A 22,079-nucleotide genomic window follows, 5' to 3' on the forward strand; every position below is an offset into this window, starting at 1 on the left:
TGAGCTGAGTTTAGCCTCTGCTGTGGGGGTCCCATGCCAATCAGCTGCACTGCATTTATTGGAAAACACCTCTTTCTGCAACAGAACAACTTCCCTCAAAGTTGCTGACATTTCAGGAGACATACGATAGCAAACGCGGGGCAAAAAAAGTTTCCTTTTTCGCTTTGGAAAAAAGTTTAACTCAATAAACACAAAGTCTATGTAATATTTCAGTGTAATGAACTTATCTTTGATGAATTTTATAATTAGAATATGTAAATGGGAGTTTTCTGTCAGTGTCTGTCAGCGTTTGATGGGTTTTTATGTGCTAAATAGCTCGGCACTCAAGATTAAATTTCAAATTTTTATTTCCCTTGATTTACTCCACGCATACTCTGCTGTCAAATGGGGCAAAAAAAGGAAATCATCTAAACTTAGCTAAGTTGTTAATTAGAAGTCTGTTGTACATGTTTCCTGAAACTATGGACCTGCTCAACACACGGTCCTTTAAACATCTGTCACTGTAAGAAGTGAATCCTTTGCAGCTAAATCTCCACTTTAGTGTATAGTGCACTAATTGCATCCCTATTTAGACTGCAGCGTGATTGCAGAATTAGCTCTTATTTCCATGTAGATACCACTGTAACTAAGGCGCTCATTGAAATTCACAATGTGGAAAGGCAATATTGGGACTGTGTTGCTTCATCGCTAAATTGAGCAAAATGTGTTCTCTGAAAGGATTTTTGCAGTAGAGAAAGCCACACTGTCCCCGGGGAAATATATCAACATTTCTGTGGTGCTCCTGCTAAAATGACTATGTAGCCACAGGCGTCTGTGCGCAGTCTCTCTACGGCTCTGTTGTGGAATCCACGCCGAGATAATGGTGTCTAGACAAATTTGTCACTGACATTTTGCATGTCTCTCTCAAACAGAAAGGAATACAGATGAACGATGGCCCTGTGAGGGTGGCGTTCATTCTGTTGTGTCTAAGGTGTTCATCTTACTATGCCAGCTCTCGGTTATCATTAGGGGAAGGTTCTGTGCGCTTTCGGTTTATTGTGTGTATTTATTACTGAGATATATTGACACCTAGAATGAGGGATCATGTTAAAACTCTGAAATATTATTTCAGTGGCGTGTTTATTCAGTTATGAAAAGCTTGCGAAGGTGTATTGAGGCTTGAATGAATGCAGACGGAGGAATCTTTTGCAAAACATTCGCCTTGTTTATGGCAGCTTACACTGTGCTTGATATTAACCATTAACAAAATACTGCAGATCTGCGCAGTGGCACGCAAACCTCCAGGGAAGGAAGATAGAAATTCAAAATCACCAGGTTTATCTGATGCATAATCCTGTGCACAAATCACGAGTGATAAGGCGGGAGCATCGGCGAGGCCCACTGCGGCGGTGCTGTGGCAGTTAATAAATGGGGGGAGACAGCAGTTACCTCTGCAAACTTTGTTAGAGCTTCACAAACAATAACAAATAAGCATATGTCTTCATGGCCTGGTACAGTCGCAAATAGCTTGTCAGAAGTGTGAACAGAGCAGTTGCCCTTTATTGCTTTCACTGGTATTATGGTGCCTTTGAGTCTCTCTCCCATTCCACAATAAACGAAGAGCTGCTTGCTTACTCAGACCACGTTTACCTTGGGGGCCTGTGTGACTGAAATGCCCCTTTCATCTAGAAGGGATATGTCTGTCTCAATATCCCCATGGTGCTTAGGGCACTGTGCACACAGAGGAGGAGGAGGGCGCGAAGAGATAGAGGGTACTGCTATTTCTTTGTCGACCACAGCACATCCCCGTTTGTGTACCCTCTCGCACCCATCTTTCAATCTCTGGGGAAAAGTGTGGAGAATGCAATCAGGGCAGGTGGGGGGACATCTGGATCTGTCTACAAGGCAACAAGGGGATGGTTGACTGGCAGCCCCTCCAACCCTCCTCTGTGTGCACCAACACCCCTCCTCCCTTTACTTCCACTTGTACCTGTCAGCGATGCAGTGGTTGAGATCTCCAAGGTTCGCTGGTGCTTTTCGCTCGCTGCTCACACAATATCTCTTTATCCTTCGCCCCAGTGGCCCCCTCCAAGATCGAACTCACAGAGCGGAGCCGCATTTGATATGCTACGTCAACACTTTCTGTGTTCTCAAAGGCTCAACTCTTAAGTTCTGACATTGTTTAACTTGTAGGCAATTTTCTAAAACACACTTGATGAGCGTGGAAGTCTAGCTGATAACAGCGTAAAGGACAAGTCCACAAAAATGCAGCGGCATAGTGAGGTACTAGTGATTCTGTTTAGACTTGCCAGTATCCATAAATGTGACCTTAGATGGGCTTTCTTTAGCACGATCATTAAGTGTTAATTGTAGCTTCAGCTGATTGTAACACTTTCCCTGGTTTACTTGTTGCTCACTTTTGCACACAGAGTTGTCACCTGTTAAACACAAGCAGGAAATCACCAAATTAAGCAGAAGTAGGCTGGATGTGTTGTAGACACCAAAAGGAAATCAATCATTGCTCATGGTGCATGAAGTATGCGAGGAAGGAACTTGACTTGACTGCTCTTCATTTACGATGTATAGCGATTGCTGCCCGAAGAGAAGATAGCCGTGAAAGCTTCTCAGGGTTTATGATAAAAGATGATGGTTACCGGGCAAAAAAAGCTAAATGAAATTAACGCTGCAAGCGTGACACAGTGACACATCTCCAGAGAAATTTCCTCACACTTTTTAAAATGTAGTTTAGTTGTGTCCACTTTCAGTTTTTTGAAAAGAGCAGACAATAGTTACATTTATTGAGTAGCATTCATAAACCAACTAATAATAGAACCAAAATTGTGTTTCAAACGTTCATGGTTTCATGTTGCTTTTACATCAGTGATGGTTTTAGTCATTATCATGCTATAACTGTATTTTTAATTCCTTTTTTAAATTATTAATCTGAAACAAGCAAAAGAGCATAACTTTTTGTTTGTCCAGCAAAAGAATAAAGCCCATTAGAACATTTTTCATGTAAGGAGTAGTCACTCCAGTCTGTCTTGACACTCTTGACATTAAACCTGCTGTGCAAACTAAATTTTTGGTGGGTATAACATTGTTTTTAATCTTTTAAGTTTGGATGAAATCCATTTATGTGCTGTGCAAGCGTTCAGAAGGTGAAGCAGAGCACATCCAGGAAACCACATCAGCAGGTAGCGTCTGACATTGCTGAGGGAAATTACATTCCCCTCCTGGTCCTCCTGTCATTTACCTTGAGTCGCAGTATGACGAGCCTTTACATTATTAAACACGGTGCACATGCTCCTCCATCTGTCACCGTATTGGCCTCTCTTGCCTGCGCTACCCGATTGGCTCAGCTTGTCATCAATCATAAGCTTCTGGATTGGCCTGGCGTTGAGATCAATGGTCAGACTGAAGAGTCGTTGTGACCTTGGACTCATCGCTCCCATTCAAAACAAACTCCATCCAAGACGGAAGGAGCAATTCAACTTCAAAACTAACAGATGAGTATTTACAAGGGCTGCAAAGCCCTCGACCTAAAGCACTTACTCTCCACCCATCCCTGTCTCTCCTCAGTATGGCATGAAATTAACTATATGCACGCAGAGTGGGCTTTTCTCCCTCCAATTTCACTTCTGACAAGCTGAGGCTAATGGAGGCGGTGCCTTGGATTAATGCCTCAGCATTTTGGTTAAAACACCCTCTCATCTCATCTGAGTGAGGTGTTGAGCTGTTTGTTGGTGTCAGTGAATCACTTTGCCCTTCTGCATCAGGCACAAGTCACTTTAAAAGGCAATTAGTCACGAAGAGCTTCTGTTCTGCCCAAGACAGATTGTTTTATTGCGAACAGTACGGAGGTGTATTAATCTGTTTTCACAGACGTCTCGTTAAATTAATATTTGGGCACTGCTGAGGCTTTTGTTGCTTAACAGTAGCTCAATCTGTCTCTGAGGGTTTACTTTGAGAAATCCAAGAAACGGAGAGTTCTTTAGGCTCTTCAGAGTTAGAATATTAGTGTTTATCATGGCTTTCAACAGCACTTATAATAGAAACTCTTCAGGAGTAGAAGATGCTGCTCCCTGCAATGGAACACTGATGAAAATCTGTTGGTATTCAAAATGAGTGAAATTATATCACTTCTTCTTACATTGGGCCTTGAACGCAACTTAGTTTTATGGATCTGTGCCAAACTAGTAGCATGAAATTTGTCTCAAAACCCCAGTTGTGCGTGTGATGTGATCTGTGCGTATCAGGCGATTCGTCCACATGCATTTAAGGTTTTGTAAGTGAGGGATGTTAGGTGTAGTTTTAGACATCTGTATGCACAGAAAGCTTTTTGAAAGAGAAAAGTATTCGATTTATGATGTTGAACTTAATAAATTGTGCGTAAATGATCAGTATTTTTTCAGGTTTGGATGTACTCATTTGTAAAATAGTTTTGCGTGCAGTGAAATAACTTGTATGTATTTATGTGTGGATTGAATGATGCATTTGTGAGTGCTCAATAGTTACACACAAGCTTTGTAAATCTTCATTTAAGCTTGTGGATCATAATGTGTGCATTTGTAACAGGGGCCAATCCATGACTGATAGTGTTTCACTGTGTTTGTGCGTGTGTGCGTGTGTGCTTGTGTGCGTGTGTCCGATTCAGTCATGGTGTTACTACATTAGCAGTATGTTTAAGATCTTTATCATGGTGAAAAATGAAACTGTTTCCAATCAGACACTTTCCAGATGGTATTACATGGTGGTTAAAAATCTGGAGGTACTCCTCTGCATTAATAATTCCATTTTTTTTCTGACAGCATTCACAACACCGCTGACTGAAATACAGCGCCAGACCATGAGAGAGCTTTCACCGTGTACTTAATCTATTACACATTACATAAAGACACCATTAAAGTTCATTCTTTGGACTGTACCACATTTCATGGCATTCAGTTCAATAATTCTGTGTGCAGAAGCAGTTTCACAGCCGGTCTTGAGGTGACACGGTCCTATTTACTTAAATTGCAATGAACTGCGTCTTCTCATACCACAAAGCTTAACATCTTTGTGTGAACACAAAAATCAATGAAAACATAACCAATATTGCTCCATCCGAAACTTTCTGCTGAAAATAAGTCAAAGGTGAAAATGAATTATTGCTTGCAGTAAAACAAGAGTGGTCAAAAAAATAGACTGAATCATGTCTTTCTGCCTTTAAAAACAGCGCGCACAGAGAGCTTTATGTGTTGAAAGAGGCCATTGCTCTCCAGGCATGATTGATTGAGGTGCGCCATGACACTTGAGCGCTTTTTTTTTAGACTCAGCACAGCGTGAAATGTAGGTTGAGCTTCGGCATATTGTGATGTTACTTTGTGTTTGGGGACTGTGTTGCTTTCTGAAGTGTCAGTCATTGTCCTCCACGTATTAAATATGAAAAATTTCCTTGAGCGTTCCCACATCAGCTCCTCTTTAGTGTGTACTTTACTGACTCTGTTCTCCTCTAAACCGCCTCTGTAGTAATTGAGATGAGCCACGGGAGACAAGAAACTTGGAGCCAAGTCAAAACTTTCATCTTTTATTCACAAGCCACCGCATGAATGCCATTTCAGTCTTCTTCATCTTCTCAAATCCTCCCTGAAGATTCTTCTTCTTCTTTTTTACTCCGTGGTATCCCGACACATGGACCTGGCATTATATTCTGATAGTCCTATTATTAACAATTCCAATAAAATATAACAGCAGCGAATCATTCAGACATTTTATTATGAGCAATGGGGCAATTTGGCATGTGGGTGTTCAAAGAAGTCCCATCACTTATCTAAATAGCACAGAGTCATATGCAGAATGTCAAGTTATTAACTATGGCTGTAATACAAATTCAATTCAGAGGCCAGATTAAATTAGGAAAATGCTGAACTGCTTGCTAATCAAAAAAATGGAAAGCTATTTTGAAATGGATTTGTACTGCATCACGGTCATTTTTCATCTGCATGATTTCGAGCAATATGTTTTCTTCCTGTTTTCTCTCAGAATCATGCTTAGATTACATTTTCCAGTTGGGCATTTTCCTCATTTAAAACTTTTGCAAGAGCCTAGAGTGCATATTTTTTTTAATTCTTGTCATTTTTTTAACTGATTATGGTTTTCATTTTATGTCTGACTCTTCTCTTAAGCAGAGTAGCCTTACCTGGCTCACTCTGGCTCCATCCAGCCTCATTCTCCAAGACAATATATTGGAATTGCCTTCAGTGCTTCTTCAGACCTCAGGGACTTTTTTCATTTTGTCTCCTCGCTCCTTTCTTGTAATCTGAGGGGATTGAAAAGTCAGGGCTCAATAATGGAATTAATGGGTTTGAAGGGATCAGGTGGAGGACAGTGCCCTTATCCAGGTGTTAGTTAACAGGCAAGGCGTATGGGTGATACTGTTAACCATCGGCTCCGCTTGTTATAATATTTAACGAGTTTTGATGGATCCTTAACTGTTTTTGTCACACAGACACATGTCACAATCATCTTATACTAGTGAAACAATAATTAATATTTCTGATTAACCTTTTGAATAAGCAGATGTGATATTTATAGCTCCCTTTAAGCATTAACACAAATAAAAAGAGCTTAAATTTGTGTACTGATTGGATTTTTGTCTGTTTACAAGGCAACGGAGGAGTTTGGGCAGCTTGTGGAATGCATTTAAGGCATTTCTTCACGCAGTTTGTTTATTTATCAATTCGATACATGATAATTCAACCAGGAACTCAATTGAACAAGTTAATTTTGTTACTTTAGCTTTGACGATTGGAATGCAACTAATCACATGGTCTGCTGAATCTGTAATCTATAAAATATTAGCAATCTAAATCCAAATGTGGCATGCTGAGAAAATGCTGGGTTTTATTTTTATTATTATTATTTTTTATTTATTTTCCTTTGCAGCTACGGTGACTTTTTCTGTGCATTGAAACATCAACATCAGACATCAAGATGAAAAATTGGTCGGTGAAATAGGTGAACGAGGAACTTCTTATGTTTTTACAGCATGACATTCTGAAAGATCTCTGAAGTTGTTGAAGAGTTGGTTTTACGCCTGAATATCAAGACTATTTCCCATAAATTCTGAAATGAGGCTCAGGGCATTTATTTACCTCAGCTGAATAGAAAACTGCTCCTTTATTAGATGCCTTGGTATACAATGTTCCTTTTTTTGTTGTGTGCATTTCTTTCCTAGAGGCTCCCCTGTTCCCTGTTGTTTACAGTCCACTTTGCTTCGGCTGCTTTTGTTATTGTGAACCTGTAAACACTTTCTGCACAGAATATAAAAAGCCTTTCAGCAGATAAATGTGCTTTATATCTGCAATTTCCTGGGAGGCATGTCCAAAAGAATGAGGGGGGTGAAAAGAAATTAAATTATCGAAAATTATGAGTAAAACATGAAAAAAAAACCCCAGAAATTCTTTTTAACCACAAACTATGCTGGGATTTTTTTTTTCCCAGAATGGAGAATCTAGTCACACTTACCATCTAAAATGTGAAAGCTTCTCTTTTGTGTGTCTTTGAACTCTTCTGGTAATCATTAATTCAGGTAGAAATAAAAGTGTGAAGTGTGTGTGTCATAAGTCAAAAGTGCAAAATGTACTCACAAGCAAGTCGTGTTATGCTTTAATATTCTCATATAGGATGATTCTTGTGTTCCTCTGTGTGCAGAACAAAACAGACACCAGGGGAGTAACAGCTTCTCTACTGCAGGGCAACTGCTGTTGAAGTTACCTGTTGGTAACCTGACTTCTGTTAGTCTGAGGGGGTGCTGAACCACAGGAGGAACCATAATAATAATAATGGATTGCATTTATATAGCGCTTTTCTAGGCACCCAAAGCACTTTACAATTCCACTATTCATTCACTCTCACATTCACACACTGGTGGAGGCAAGCTACAGTTGTAGCCACAGCTGCCCTGGGGCAGACTGACAGAAGCGAGGCTGCCATATCACGCCATTGGCCCCTCTGGTCAACACCAGTAGGCGGTAGGGTAAAGTGTCTTGCCCAAGGACACAACGACCGAGACAGAGAGCAGGGGGATCGAACCGGCAACCTTCCGGTTATGACTGTTATGACTGATCACTTGCAAAGCAATGACAAACATGACCTCCTTGATTGGCAGCTTCAGCTAACTGTGACAGACTAAGTTACACTGTGGAAACAACCACGGTCTAAGCTATATGCTTGATCTGGTAGGTGTCTCTGGTTGTACTGACTCCCAGTAATACGTCTTTAAGCGCTTCTGCTCCTGTCCTATTATGCGGGGATTATACTTGGTTCCTGTACTTTTGTAGACTGAATAAAGTTGCCCTTGAAAGTTAACAGGGTCTGGCCAATATCGTGTAAGCAAATGAAACTCAATTGAAAACTTCCAGAAGTTTCTTATCACAAAACTTTGTTCTGCCCTGGGGTAGAACATTCAGCCTTTTCCAATCCAGGCTCAGTGCCACTCTGGTGTTCTTTCACTGCTTCTCATTTAGTACCTTTTGCCCTTGCTACTGTTGGGCATGTGTACGACCGGTCGTTCTACTTTCCCATTTTGGCTTACCATGCTGCAGCTATAAACGCTACATAAATTTAGATTGCGTTGTGCCCAAGACCAATCTTCCAAAGAGGTGGCGATAATTTATGAGGTTCAATTCATGGCACGAATACATCACCGCCACTTTATTACAACCCATCACAGGGACTGATTAAATTGATCTGCAGATTGGTGGACAGCAGCAGACACCTCATTCATCGAGGGAAAACACAAACTCGGTCAAAAGTTCCTTTGATGCCAGGTATGATGCAATAACTCTAGCCATTCAAACAGCAGATGACGACTTTCATACATGCATGAGCTTCTGTTTGGTGCATTATGGTGCATTCCCTGTATTTATTTTAGCAGCAAAGACATTTTTTCTGCCTCCCGTCTGTTCTTGTGTTTTCCCTCACCCTCCCTTCTTTTCTTTCTGTCTCTTTACCCACCTGCCAACTCAGACACATATAAACGCACACACACGCACACCTTTGCCTCACTAAAGCAGCAATGAAGATGTAAAAGAATGATCTTTGGCTGCATTGGCTGGCAGATGTCTCTCTCTCATAGCCAGACCAAAAGATTATGTTAAAACCTCCAATTTAGTTCAGGTGCTGAACCCGCCAAAAAAGAAAAAAAAAATAGCCAGCCTCTTGTGGGGAAGAGCTTAGTAGGGAGGGAGAAAGGTAGGGATAAGACTGAGAATGAATCAGGGGAGGGGAGAGAGTAGCCGAACGCACAGACTGTGTGCAGCTACTACAAGTGAGAGTTCGAGAAGACGACTTGTCTTGGAGAGACAAAGACTGATAAACCCCATAAAGGAGCAGAGTCAATGAGAAAGATCAAGAGGCTGAGAAAAGTCAGAGAGGGATAGCCAGAGTGCTGTGGAGGAGAAAGGGGAGAAGTGTGTTTGTGTGTGATGTGTGTTTGAGGAGGGGGGGAAGCGCGACAGCCGGAGCGAGTGAAGCCGAGGAGCACACATTTCCAAAAGAACCCATCCTGGCAAATGGATCACAGTGCATCAGACAGCATCCATGCAGCTATGTGATTGATTGGCTAAGGTGGAAGTGAGCCTGGAGTGTGCCAGTCAGCTGACAGAAGGGTCTCAGGCTCGGGGAAGGGGGCTTCACTAATCCTCCCACTTTAGGTGAATTCTCCCACTCATTCGGCACTTGTCCAGAGGACTTTTTTCTGTACTGGAGAAAAGGAGAGCAGAGGAGCAGAGCGCAGGACGAGGTTTCAGTGTCACTTCAGTCATGTCAATGCTAATTGTCACCCAGCAGATCGATACCACCACCTCCAAAATGGTAAGGCTGAAGCTGCACTCATGCTGTAGTGTGCATACTGAAGAACTGTTGAGCTGGATCACTGAATGCGGCTGCAGCTTAGCATTTCTGAGTCCATGCCGCTTCTTTATTACTGCTATTTAAGCCCATGTGGTTTGCATGATGCTGTTTCACTAATCAGACTTTCAGACTTCCTGCTCTTTTGTCATTTTTTAGTTTTGAATTGTTGCCAGTTTTCTGTCATTTACAAAAAAAAAAAAAGAAAGATCACATTTAAAAGCATACTCACTGGCAGGGTTCTCATTTTAATGAAAATATTAATCATTCTCTGGATTTCAAGCATGAATCTGGTCCGTTGTGTCAGTCGACATGAGCAACCCACTGGGTCAGACCACTGGACTGTGAGTGTTATATTGTCTGGGTACAATGACAGGATGACTGCATCATTGATGGCTAGTGCTGCCCCCCCAGGGCTCCCATTCATAACTCACTCACCATATTTCAAGGCTCCTGGGTTAAGGTGGAAGTTAAATCAGGCTCTCCGTCACACTTGTCAAGTGACCCTGGGTTCAGTGGCTGCAACAAACATTTTTTTCATGGGTTTAGGTGGATTGCTACACTCTGACAATCAACAGTTTAGTACCAGTAGCCACTAAATGCTTACATGCACTGTAGAGCGACACAAAAATCCAATAAACTGAGGAGAAGCTACAGTAATATGTGGCAACAGTTAGATGTATTTGCATTTTTTTAGACAGCTAAAGTCACCTCGAGTGGTGTGTGAGCAACTGTGGTCAAGTTGCAAATCTTTAATTAGCTTGAATAAAATATTAGTTTTCAGGAGCTGACAATTGAAGTGTTCACTAAATAATCTTACAACATGCACTCTTTATTTAAAGTGCATGGCAAGAAAGATGATGTGCAATAAAAAAAAAAAAAGGAAAAGCATTTGTAAGAGAACGTCAATTGGTCTGGGTCACTTGTTAAATTCCTACAATTTACAACAACACCTTTTTTTTTTTTTTTTTTTTTTTTAAATCCCATATTTAGTCCCATATTCAGCGATTTATAGACAATACCATTTTGGGAAAGCCATTAAAGTCCATTTTTAAAAAGGATCCTGCAAACCAGAATCACCAGGCTGACTCAGAGTGTGAGGTGCATCACAGCTGGAGTGTCTCCTCTGACTCATAATAATGCAAATAAATAGCAAATAAATACACAACTATGTATAGCTACTAGCAAGAAACAGCTCTTCCAGGCTCCACTGGTAAAAAAGCATTTACAAAAGTAGGATTTTTGGATTATGGTTACAGAGAACAAACACAAAAAACAACAACTTTATGTTAGATTGTTGCATTTATTTCCCACTGCTCCTTTTATATAATTAGCTCATTTCTGAAACTAATAGAATTGTTACTTTGAGAATTTTCAGATTGATCTAATATTATTATTATCATTATTATTATTACTATTATTATCATTATTATTATTATTATTGATAGTTTGTGTCGCGCACACTGTTAACTATAGGTGTAGGTGTTGGTTTATATTCAACACGGTAGATTTTGCCAGCCCAAAGCAGCAAAGTAGCTGCTTTTCTGAATTTTTGCTCATTTTGGCCATGGAAAAGTATTTTATTTTCAGTTTGAAAAAATGTAAAGAAACCCATCAATCTTTTCCTTCAGGCTGCATCCGGATTCATATCTTGACAGGTCTCCCTCCCCATCCCATCCTCTCTCTGTCCTCTTAGACTCTGAATCCGCAGGTCTCAATGTGTTTCACCAACTAGTCATCACTAGCACACTTTAACATCAATATGCTGAATCCAGTGCTCACCTTCCCCATGTCCCAGAGCCTGGCGGGGTCCAGCCCTTTGATACATGCAGATCAGATGATTTACAGCCCGTGAACCTCAGCCAGGCCTGTCTGAGAGTTTTGATGTGCCAGATTTTAATACAGAGCTCCCTCATACCTCCCGAGGCAGACAACACATATCACTACTTCATGTGAAGATGTCTCATTTGCCAGCTAATGCATCTAATTCCAATCACTTTTTTTCCCACTAAAATGGTTCCTATGAACTATTATCCCAAATGGAAATTTCTCACTTTAAAAGGCAGAAATGCTTCACTTGCTAAGTAAGAAGCAGGGGGAGGGGGGAGTGTGCAGCAGAGTGTGCTGTAATGACATTTTGGTAGAAATATATAAATGTTATTAGAAAACACTTTTTGTGGTATGTGGCAGATTAGTTCTGTAAAAACGTGGGATATATTAGAAAAAAAGCGAGACTCAGTATTGATTCTTTTGGAAATGACAGATGATTGACTGCAACGCAGCAAAGGCTGAAATATGAATAAGCGATTTTCTCTGTGGACATTTGTCTCAGACGCAGCTCCTCTGTGGCATTTAAACCCTACTTCTCCTCAAACAAATCAATAATTACTTTAAATCCACGGGTTTTCTATATGTTTTTTTTAGTCATTCACACAACCTTTTCACTTTCTGAGCCAGAATACCAAACACAAAAAAAAGCTGAGTGGAGAAATGACTAATGTGGAATTGAATGTATTGATTTTTCTCTGCTAATTGAAGCCATGGTTAATGCATTCTGGCCAGTTCACTTGGCCTCCAGTCAAAATTGTAACTGAAATCCTCTAGTAAAACAAATTAAAAAGCCATCAGATAATGACAGCAGGTTGTTGTAGTAATAACAAAGCTTTTTCACGATCATGGATTTGAGGTTTGTGTGTGTGTGTGCGCGTGTATACTGTACGTGTGCGGCAAGTTCAAATGCCAAAAGTCTAGTTGGGGCATATTTATTAGAACTTTTCCTTCTTTCAGACCCTTTTTTTATCAAACCTTTCTTTCTTTCTTTCTTTCTTATTTACACCATCCATTTTTATCCCATTTCTAAACACGTTCCTGGCTTCTGTACACCTCATGCAGATATAATTTGAGGGACATCTGGAGGTACAAATTAACAGAGGGCTTGGGCGTATGCTGTGCTGCAATAAGCAGTTCTTGCATCAAAATAAAGAAAACAGGGAAGTCGAGTAGCTAGGCGCCTGACTTCTTACTGTAGATTAATACTGTTCGTCTGGTAACACTTCTGTGGAAGCAACTGGTACAGTATTAAAATAAATTAATAAGCTCCAGCCCACACGGTGAACAGCTGAGCATTGTTAACGGAATTAAAACTGTACTGGAGATAACCAAAGTTTTAAAATATGTATGTGCCAGACAGAATTTGGACGAATGAATGAAAAAGTGTTTTTGCCATACATAAAATTCATCCCAAAAATATATTTTGGAGCCACTTATTGCACATAACTGTTAAAAAATAGGTTTTAGCGATTATGATTTTATCTTAAAAACATCTATGTATAGTGTTGAAGAAACATCAGCTGAAGCTGAACTAGGGCTATGCTGTACTTTTGTGTAATACCAGTTTGATGGTGCAGGGAATTAATGCAACCTTTATTAAACCTGTTTAGTAAAAACTTTTCTCTATATACAATGAAGACTTACAGGAAACAAGCTTTTTGAGGAAATGGGGATATACGCACACATCTATAAACAGTTCAACACATTCACAGGCAAACCACTGCCCCCTGCTGTTGAGATCTTATTGAAAAATAAATCATGGTATCTAATTGGACATAATTACTGTTGTTACAATTTATGACTATTTCTTTTTTACACATTATCATATATTGGCACACATTGTCACCATGAAGAAACTGTGGTCTACTGCGTAAAACTATAAAACATACAGAAAATAGGAAAAATTGAGTTAAACATAGCTTCTCAGTCAGGAGACCAGTTTTTGTCTCATTTGAGTGTTTCTACCTTTGTTTGGAGCCCTGCATGCTGAAAAATGACAGTTAAGTATTCTCAGTCTGTTTAAATGGAATCCAAAGAAGTTGAGACCACATGTCCATGTGGGATGAGTTCAGAGGGATGCCCATTTCACAAAACACCATGCATGCAGACAACGACTGTTTGGCGGGGCGTGGTCTGTGGCGCTGCTGCAGGGGAGGCGGACACACCTGAGCGGCATCAGCTCATCACACCTCCACTACATTTAGGTATGGACTGGGTCCTGAGTGAGGTTGTTGGTGTTTGTATGGGGCTGACAGCTGAGAAGGTGCAGCTGAGTTGGAAACGACAACTGAAATAAAGAAAGATGCTGAAAAGTGTTGAAATGTGCTCGGGTCTGTTCTGCGTCTGTTAAAGTGGTGCCGAAACCCAGGACGGGAGCATGGCGAGACCACACCCCACCACAGACTGCTTTGACATAGCAGCAGTAATAGACACATCAGAAATGAAAACTGCATAATTTTGTAGGAACTTAGTTGTAACTAAAAATCTGGAAAACAATTACAGTTACTGATGTTTTTAATAATTTAATTCAATTTTATTTATATAGCATCAAATCACAACAACAGTCACTTCAAAGCGCTTAATATTGTAAAGTAAAGACCTCACAATAATACAGAGAAACCCCAACAATCAGATGAACCCCTATGAGACAGCACAGCGACAGTGGAAAAGGAAAAACTCCCTTTTAACAGGAAGAAACCTCCAGCAGAACCAGGCTCAGGGAGGAGCAACCATCTGTTGCTACCAGTTGGAGGTTAGGGCCAAAAGACATGCTTTGGAAGAGAGCCAGAGATTAATAATAACTCATAATTAAATGCAGAGTCGTGTATAAACACAGAGAAACAAATACATGTACTCCAAATAACTCATTCTTGAACCCAATGGCAACCAGTAACTCATCTAAAACTGTGACTTAACATAACACACTCAGTTTTATACATCACATAGCTTTAACATCTAGATAACATCTAAAAAATTGTAATTATAACACACACCTTGTAATTTTTCTTTCTGGGATGGGTTACTCTATTGAAATGATAACAAAAGACATGCTAAGTGTCTTGGGAGTTGTAGGCCTAACACTGAAGCTGATGAAATGAGAAAAATCTGATCCAGACAAAAAAGTTTTATTCATGCTTAATTTCAGTCAGTACTGAAAGTACTGTTAGATAACATAGTAATTGTTAATTAGCGTTATGAATTGACTCAGATGTTAAGAGTCAACTTCAGTTGAAAAGTAGCCCAATGCTCTTATCCATGATTGAAGCAGTCATACTAATAACACCTTTATAAACCTTTTCAGTGTTACTGTAATCTTTTAAAGCTTATGTACATATTAGCTCTGTGGGTGGCTTGAGTAAAGGACTTAAAAAAATTACAGTTTACAGTTACAGTTCCTTCTATTCATGAAAATATAAGTACATATTTAGAAAAAAAAAATAGTTTGAATGTTGAAATTGTACTTACTAGCCCTTTAAGCAGCACAAAACAGAAACACTATTATAATGGTGATGGAAAGTTTTTAGGTTTTAGTTAATTATAGTTATTGTTTAGAATAATGCTTCTTCAAAAAGAGCCATGGATCATACAGTAGCTAGCAATAAATCCAGTACCAAGGCCTGGTACTGGATTTCTTTGTTTGGTTATTGCTGAGCTGCCAGAAAGATAAATCAGCCCTCAGCACACAGACTCTCTCTACTTGGACCACCATCTCCACCATACGTAAAATGATTCTGCTGGTCCTATTTGGGAAATGGGATCCAAGTCAACAGTGAAGCCTGAGATAACAAATGCATTTTTCCCCCCTCTTCCTCTCCAGCCCTGCATTTGCAGATTACCTTTGTGCCTCTTACACTTGATAGGCACACATGTTTCACCCATCGTTACGGCTCACACCCGCTCACAGCTCCTGGCTCTTTTCTATTTCCCCCCACTTCAGCACCTCCTTCCTGCTCATGCTGTCCCTCTAAATTTCCTGGGGACTTTATCTTGCCCATTTCAAATAGGATTTCAGCTCAATTCGCCATGCTTCATGTCACTTTGCTGGCAAATCCACAGTTGATATAGACACATCATAAAAATTGCCGCATGAGCAAAATATGATTTGTCAAAACTTTTTTTTCTTTCCCCCCCTCCTCGTGTTATTTGTCATTTCCGAGATTTGTTTCTCCTTCCCAGTGCTCTGATTCGTCATGAGAGATTGCCGCCCCGGCGCTGGGGCAGATGGGGAGTGTCGATCAAAGAGCGATGTTGCCTTCGGATTGGTGTTGAGGCGAGTAGGTGGTTTCACAGCGGCAAGTGACAGCACCTATTAATTTGGCCATTTAATTTTAAGTCCAACAGCGTCAGGCTCCACCACCTTCAATCTCCCCCTGTCATTCAAAACAAGCCTCAAGCCAACAGTCACAAACACACACGTATACACACATTCCCCAACTAGCATGGAGAACACAAAAAAGGTTTTTAATCTAAAGCTGAAACTTCTGTGAGAATCCAAGAACCCAAGAAGAAGCCTTTAAATCAATCAGGCTTTTAACCTACCACATTTTAAACTGCAGCTGCTGCATCTTGGAGATACTTAGGGACAGATGCCGGGGTGTGTTAAGCGACTGCATTTTCAAATTGGGTTCCCACATCGTCAGCTAGAGGTCCAACAGACCCGAATATCTCGGGTAATGACTACTGATCCTCTCTCTGTGAAGCTCAGGATTGGAGGTGGAGCTTTATGACAGTATCCTCAGTGAGAAATGGACTGCAACAATGAAATGTGACACCACCGTATAAATTCATGAGTTCTCGCTCTTTCTTTCTTCCTCACCTGAACTTTTGCTCCCGCTGTGAATGCCTGCTCCCGTCACACCGTCAGCTGGGGGATTTTCTTTTCTTCTGACAAGGTCAAACGTGTCTTTTATTTGATACATACTTGGAAGACCTCGCCTTCTCTGTTTCAACTTTTCCAGCTAGATTGATTGCTCCAGTGCCATATGTGTGAATGTAATGAGAGCAGCACTGTATGACTCTATTCATTCTCATTCTTTTTTAAGTTCATCTTATCCTAATTTGTGCAAGTTGTGAGATTCAATTTTTAGAATGGATTCTTATCTAAGAAAGTGTCCCTAAGGCCCCCTTATCCCTAATGGATTGTCATTCTTATGGGTTCCTAGGGCAAAAATTTGAGGGTTAAACTTCACCTTTTAAATCATGAACTTTTAATACCTTCGACATTTATTCCCTTAGCATAAAAAAATTGATCTTTTGTATAATTCATGTTGCTTAAAGCTTGTCAGAATGATCGACCGCCTCCCTCGGCACACATTAATTGCTGTCTGGCAGTCCAGCAGCTGAAGATGTGCTGGCAGTGACACAGCTTTTGAAAATACTGTGGACGGCGACCCAACAACTCCCTCTGCCACCTTTACTGTGGCAGCTGCTTCTGCACTGCCTTCATTTTTATGATGGAGGAAAGGATTTAGAGAGTGCAGCCCTCCAGAGTAGTTCCAGTCCGGGGAGAGACATGTGGCCTGATAAGTATGGCTCTTGCACAGCAGCATGAAATGAGAAACTATCCATCATAAATCATGATCGCTGCTTGACAGAATGGGATGCTCCGGCAAATGAACTTGTGAGTGTGCTTGCAGTTTTTGAATGAAAGCAAAATTGTCATATTAATGTTTTTCTTTCCTTAGGTAGCTGAGTGGCATTTATTTACTTTAAAAAATATAGAAATAAATATTTTGAAATGAAGTTGCTCTTAGGCACTAGACAGTAGTGAATTCTTGGCACAGAAAGAATCCCCCCAACACTTACACATCTGGGAAGATTGCATTTGTGATTGCTCAATACAATTTGTAGGTAAAAAGAAACAGAAGCTCCTAAGTTGTCTCTGTTCTGCTTGGTTATCAAGTAATATCATTAGGAAAGGTGTATTTTTCAGTATGACTGACTTTTTTTTAGCTTCTCTCATCCTTTTAAAATCTTCAGTGTCCCGCTCAGCTAATGTCAGCCAGTCTTTGCCCACAAACAAAATACTCTGACTGGGATTAGAACATGCAACTCTGCCCTCTGCTGCCCAGATTTAGCGCTGATCTGCTCACAGCACTGCTGCATTTAGCTCTACATCCAGCAATGGGGAGGCCCAGAAATAATCCAATTTTGTCCATATATGATTTTAGTCAGTAAGTTAATCGGATACGAGAAAATAGCAGCGAGTCTAAGTCAGACCACAATGCCAGTCTGGAAAGTTTCTTTCCTTTCTTAATTTTATTAATAATTATGCTGAGGATGTTACGCAGCCCACCTTAACATTAACTGCATCAGTGCTCTCAGGATTTCCTGCTGTTTGACATATCTTGCTTCACAGGCTTTTTTCTCTTTTCTTCTCCTTCTGCTTAATCGCATCACAGTACTTAAAAATTGAATTCCATTTCTGGGTTGTCTGCCACAGTCTGAGATGGATTTGATGGGTTGAAACACATTTTTGGGGGGGGGGTGGGCATGAGTCTGTACTGTGCAAGTTGGAAGCTGTGGCAGTGTGTGCCTGTCTAATCTTTTTTTAGGAAGTCATCTTAATTAAAGGGTAAACTTAAACAGATGTGGGCTGTTATATGTGAGGGGTGTTTGCAATTCATGTGGCGTTAAGCTTCTCCTTGAGGACTCGAGGACTTGAGAGGTAGTTGGGCTGTGGTGAGTGGATGAGTTAGTCTGTGTTTGGCAGAAATCCCAGCATGCTGAGCTTGTTGAATACACAGAGGGAGGTGTTCTGTATCCTGTGACTACTCACAAAATCAAATTAGATGACAGATTCCGGGTCTGTTGTATAAAATGAGTCTCCTCGAGCTGGCACAGCAAAAAAGAAGTGTGTCTTAGAGGCCAGTCAGCATCGCAAAGAAACTGTTTTGACTGCCTTTAGATGTTTTCCTTCTTGACATTTAAAGTGTGTAATTGTTTACTTTAGCGGGTGTAAAAGTGGCTCTTTTCTTCATTTCAAAACATTCAAAGTTGTTTCGTTTAAACAGATACACCGATAATTAAGCAATCATTTAATTCACGTCTTATGTAAAACAAAAGAAAAAAAAAAGAAAAAAAAAGCCAAACATTTATCAGGTACAGCATCTCAGATGTGAGTGAGGATATAAGAAAGTAATAAACAAGACAGTGAGTGTCCTTAGGATTTGGATGGCTGCTGAGATGACAGCAGGCAATTTGAAGTGGTCCCTTTGGGCTCCTCGAAATTATACATCATTATTCTGTTAAAACAGGAAACCAACAGGCAGATGAGTCAGTAATAGAAATAATTAGCTTGATGTGTGAATTAATGGAGCTCCAGGCTTAAAATGCAAGTTTATTCTGTCTTAAAGGCGGTGACTCGTCTCATCTCTGTGTTTGCAGCTTGCATTTTGCAAGAAAACAGTATATTTTTGTTGTTTCATAGGAAAGCAAATGAGCGTCTCTTGTCACCTGTCACCTGTCACCTGAAACACAGAGGGTGTAAACTAATATGGAAGACTGGGACCGCGGGAAATCTCACTGAGTGATATCAGAGAAATCAATCTTCCCATTTTATGCTCTATGAAAACCTGTCTCCTTGAAAATATGTCATGCCTGTCTGGGTCTTCTGCGCCGTGGTCCACATGAGGGCACTCTTGCTCTCTGCAAAGCGGCTCTGTAACCCAAATGGGGGCAAAGATTAAAAACAAAACAAACAACAACAAAAAAAAACAACAACTATTAGATATACTAGAACCTGATCTATGTGCCAAGTCAATCACCGCAAGTTTTCACCGCAAAACCTGCACTTTAATGTGTTAAGGTTGCTTTGTGTCATTCGCAGCTGTTTTGCACACCACCTGGTGTCTGCGAATACTTGTAAGGCAAAGCCCCATCACTCCCTGGACGTTTATCAGCCGTCACCTTCTTTTCTACCACAAGGGAGGGAAAGAGAAGCGGGATATCAACCAGGCTGGCTTCTCCCCTTTTTTTCGGGTCCGACCGGGGTGCTCGATTCAGCCTCCTTGTATTTGCATCAGTTCGGGATCAAGTTGAGAAAGTGTGGGAACTGCTTTGCTGCAGGATCGTTGAGACCCGACCGGCGAGCCTGAAAGTACGTGCCATGCATCCTGAACACAGAGTGATATTTTTTTTTTCTTTCTTTCAACTGAACGAGAGCGTCATGTAATCGAATCACTCCAGCCATAGCGGATCGACCTGCTCGAACTTTTTGTATATGTGTGTCCGCGCGCGCGCATTTATTGATTGAGAGCAGAGCCAAGTTATCCCTTCTTTATTTTATGACAAGCAGTCGACATGGCGTCACTGTATCAGAGATTCACCGGCAAGATCAACACGAACAAATCCTTCCCCAACCCTCCAGAGGCGAGCCACCTCCTCGGGCAAAGTGTGGAAGGGGAGAGTGCGGCGCAGAGCCAACGAACCCGGTTTCAGCAGCACCGCCGGCGCTGCGAGGACGAGGATGTAAGAAACTTAAACTCTAGTCACCTTTACTTGTCCGAATGCATTTTCTGACCACTTTCAGATAGTTAATGTGCCCTCTAAGACACACTAAGCGAGTTGGATATTGGCGTAATATATGGAATTTTGGCGCTAGTAAATCTCCCAGTCTGTTTAATGCCCTTCTGCTTGCTCTCCCCTTTTAAAGGCAGACTTGTCAAACTTACGTCATCCCCTCAATGGTTGGCTTATCTGTCAATAAATGACGCATCACTTACGTCTCTTGAAAAGCAACGTGCGTTCTCTGGCGCCTTCTGGTAACTTTATAAATCTTACAAATGGCTTCTTAGTGCTTTGACACCTCCGTTAGAGGTTGTCGAGTGTTGCTTATTTGTCTAGGGATGCTACTGTAACCCAAGTGTGCCTTACAATTAGATTAGAACTAATGTTTAAATCGTGACTTACAACAACACCCCCGCCCCCCAATCCTCCATGCTGATTGGTTTTATTGGGATCTGCGCTAATCATTATGTGTCTCCTTGCCGTTCTTCCAACCTTCTCCAAACATGTTCGCATTTTTTTTAATGTCGTTAAAAATCTTCAGTTCTGAAACTACATTTGTTTACCTAAGCTTATTTATTTGTGGGAGTGGTTTTTACAGACTCGTTTAGGTCTTCCAGGCTCTTTAAAATCTACTTTTGACCGTTTAAAGCGCCTGTCTGAGCCTGACGTGATGATAAACATGAAAGTGGTGCTGTCCATGGTGCTGAAACTTGATCTTCCACTTGCTGCTGCCGCTTTCCGCAGTGCTGAGGGAATAAATCCACAGAGCAGGTTTAATGGGGCCACTTAGGTTTGTTTGTCTTAAATTTATTTAAAAAAAAAAAAAAAAAAAAAAAAAAAAAAAACAAGCACAAAAAAACCCTATTTTTGTATTCCCGTAAACACATTTTTTTTTTTAAATCTTTGCACTTAGTGGACCACATCACATCACCATCACAGATACAAAACATATAGTATGAAAATTATTCACACATTTTAGAAACATAAAGAAACATTTGATATTATTTTTCTTGATTTAAAAATATAATTGTTTTCACATGAAACAAGTAAACAAAATGAACAAACAGGGGCACAAATATACTGCAAGTGGGTCAGTTTATTTAAAAAAAAAAAATCAAGTTTTATAAAACAAATATTGCCATTTAATAAAGGAGCTGATCTACTGTCACAAAAGGATGTGGTTAAAAAATGGTACTTTATTGCTAATTTTCTAAATCTTATACCCTTTTAGAATAAGAATTAAAATAAAGCAGCTGCGGTCAGGTGGCAAAAGTAAAGCTGTTAATGGAGAATCCACAATTTGTCAAAAAGCAATTTGCCAAAATGAAAGTGAATCTATTAAAAGACAAAGAAGGACATACTTTAGTCTAGAGTTGTGAACGGTTTGAAGATCTTCAGACTTTGAAATCAAGGTTAGTCCAGATTTTGAAGTCAAATCTTATGTTTGCTTTAATGGCTGAAATCTTGACAACATTGTTTTGTTTTGATTTTTAGTTAAACTGAAAATGCAAAAATGTTTTCACTTTCTTTTAGTGATACTTTCTTGCCTGATAAATTTCTAGTTATTTCCCCTGTCTAACTGCATGTCAACTGCAGGATACAACCTATACACCATCATAAGCCCAATTTGGAATATGGCTGCATCAGAGTTAGTGGTGCTATAAGATAGTTTAAAAAAACAGAACTTTTCTGTTTTCTTTTCTTTCAACAAATCTGTCTGGCCTGTGTAGTCATCTCTCAACCCTGGTATTTGAAATGAAATTAACTTAATCAATGTTGAGGTGGTAAAACATGCAAGGTGGTGAAATTTATTTATTTATTTTTACTCTAAGGTGACAATAAAGAAGCATGCCTTTAATCCCCATGTATTT

The 22,079-nt window shown here is 40.3% G+C and overlaps 1 protein-coding gene across 4 annotated transcripts in view; it reads left to right on the top strand.

Moving 5' to 3' along the window:
• LOC146380578 (A-type potassium channel modulatory protein DPP6-like) overlaps positions 1-22,079 on the top strand; it is a 253,820-nt gene that overhangs the window by 57,888 nt on the left and 173,853 nt on the right. Inside the window, exon 1 of one of the 4 annotated variants that reach the window (XM_084939774.1) lies at positions 9,273-9,834. The exons of 2 other annotated variants lie outside the window; for them this stretch is intronic. In XM_084939774.1, coding sequence (XP_084795900.1) covers positions 9,784-9,834 — 51 coding nt within the window. In that variant the 5' untranslated portion in view covers positions 9,273-9,783. Of the gene's footprint in view, positions 1-9,272; positions 9,835-19,569; positions 20,170-22,079 lie in introns of those variants that run through there. One more of the 4 variants, XM_084939768.1, reaches the window with a different exon arrangement.

The sequence above is a fragment of the Perissodus microlepis genome, chromosome 9 (assembly GCF_051167445.1).
Source record: "Perissodus microlepis isolate ML-2025 ecotype Zambia chromosome 9, ASM5116744v1, whole genome shotgun sequence".
Taxonomy (NCBI): Eukaryota; Metazoa; Chordata; class Actinopteri; order Cichliformes; family Cichlidae; genus Perissodus; species Perissodus microlepis.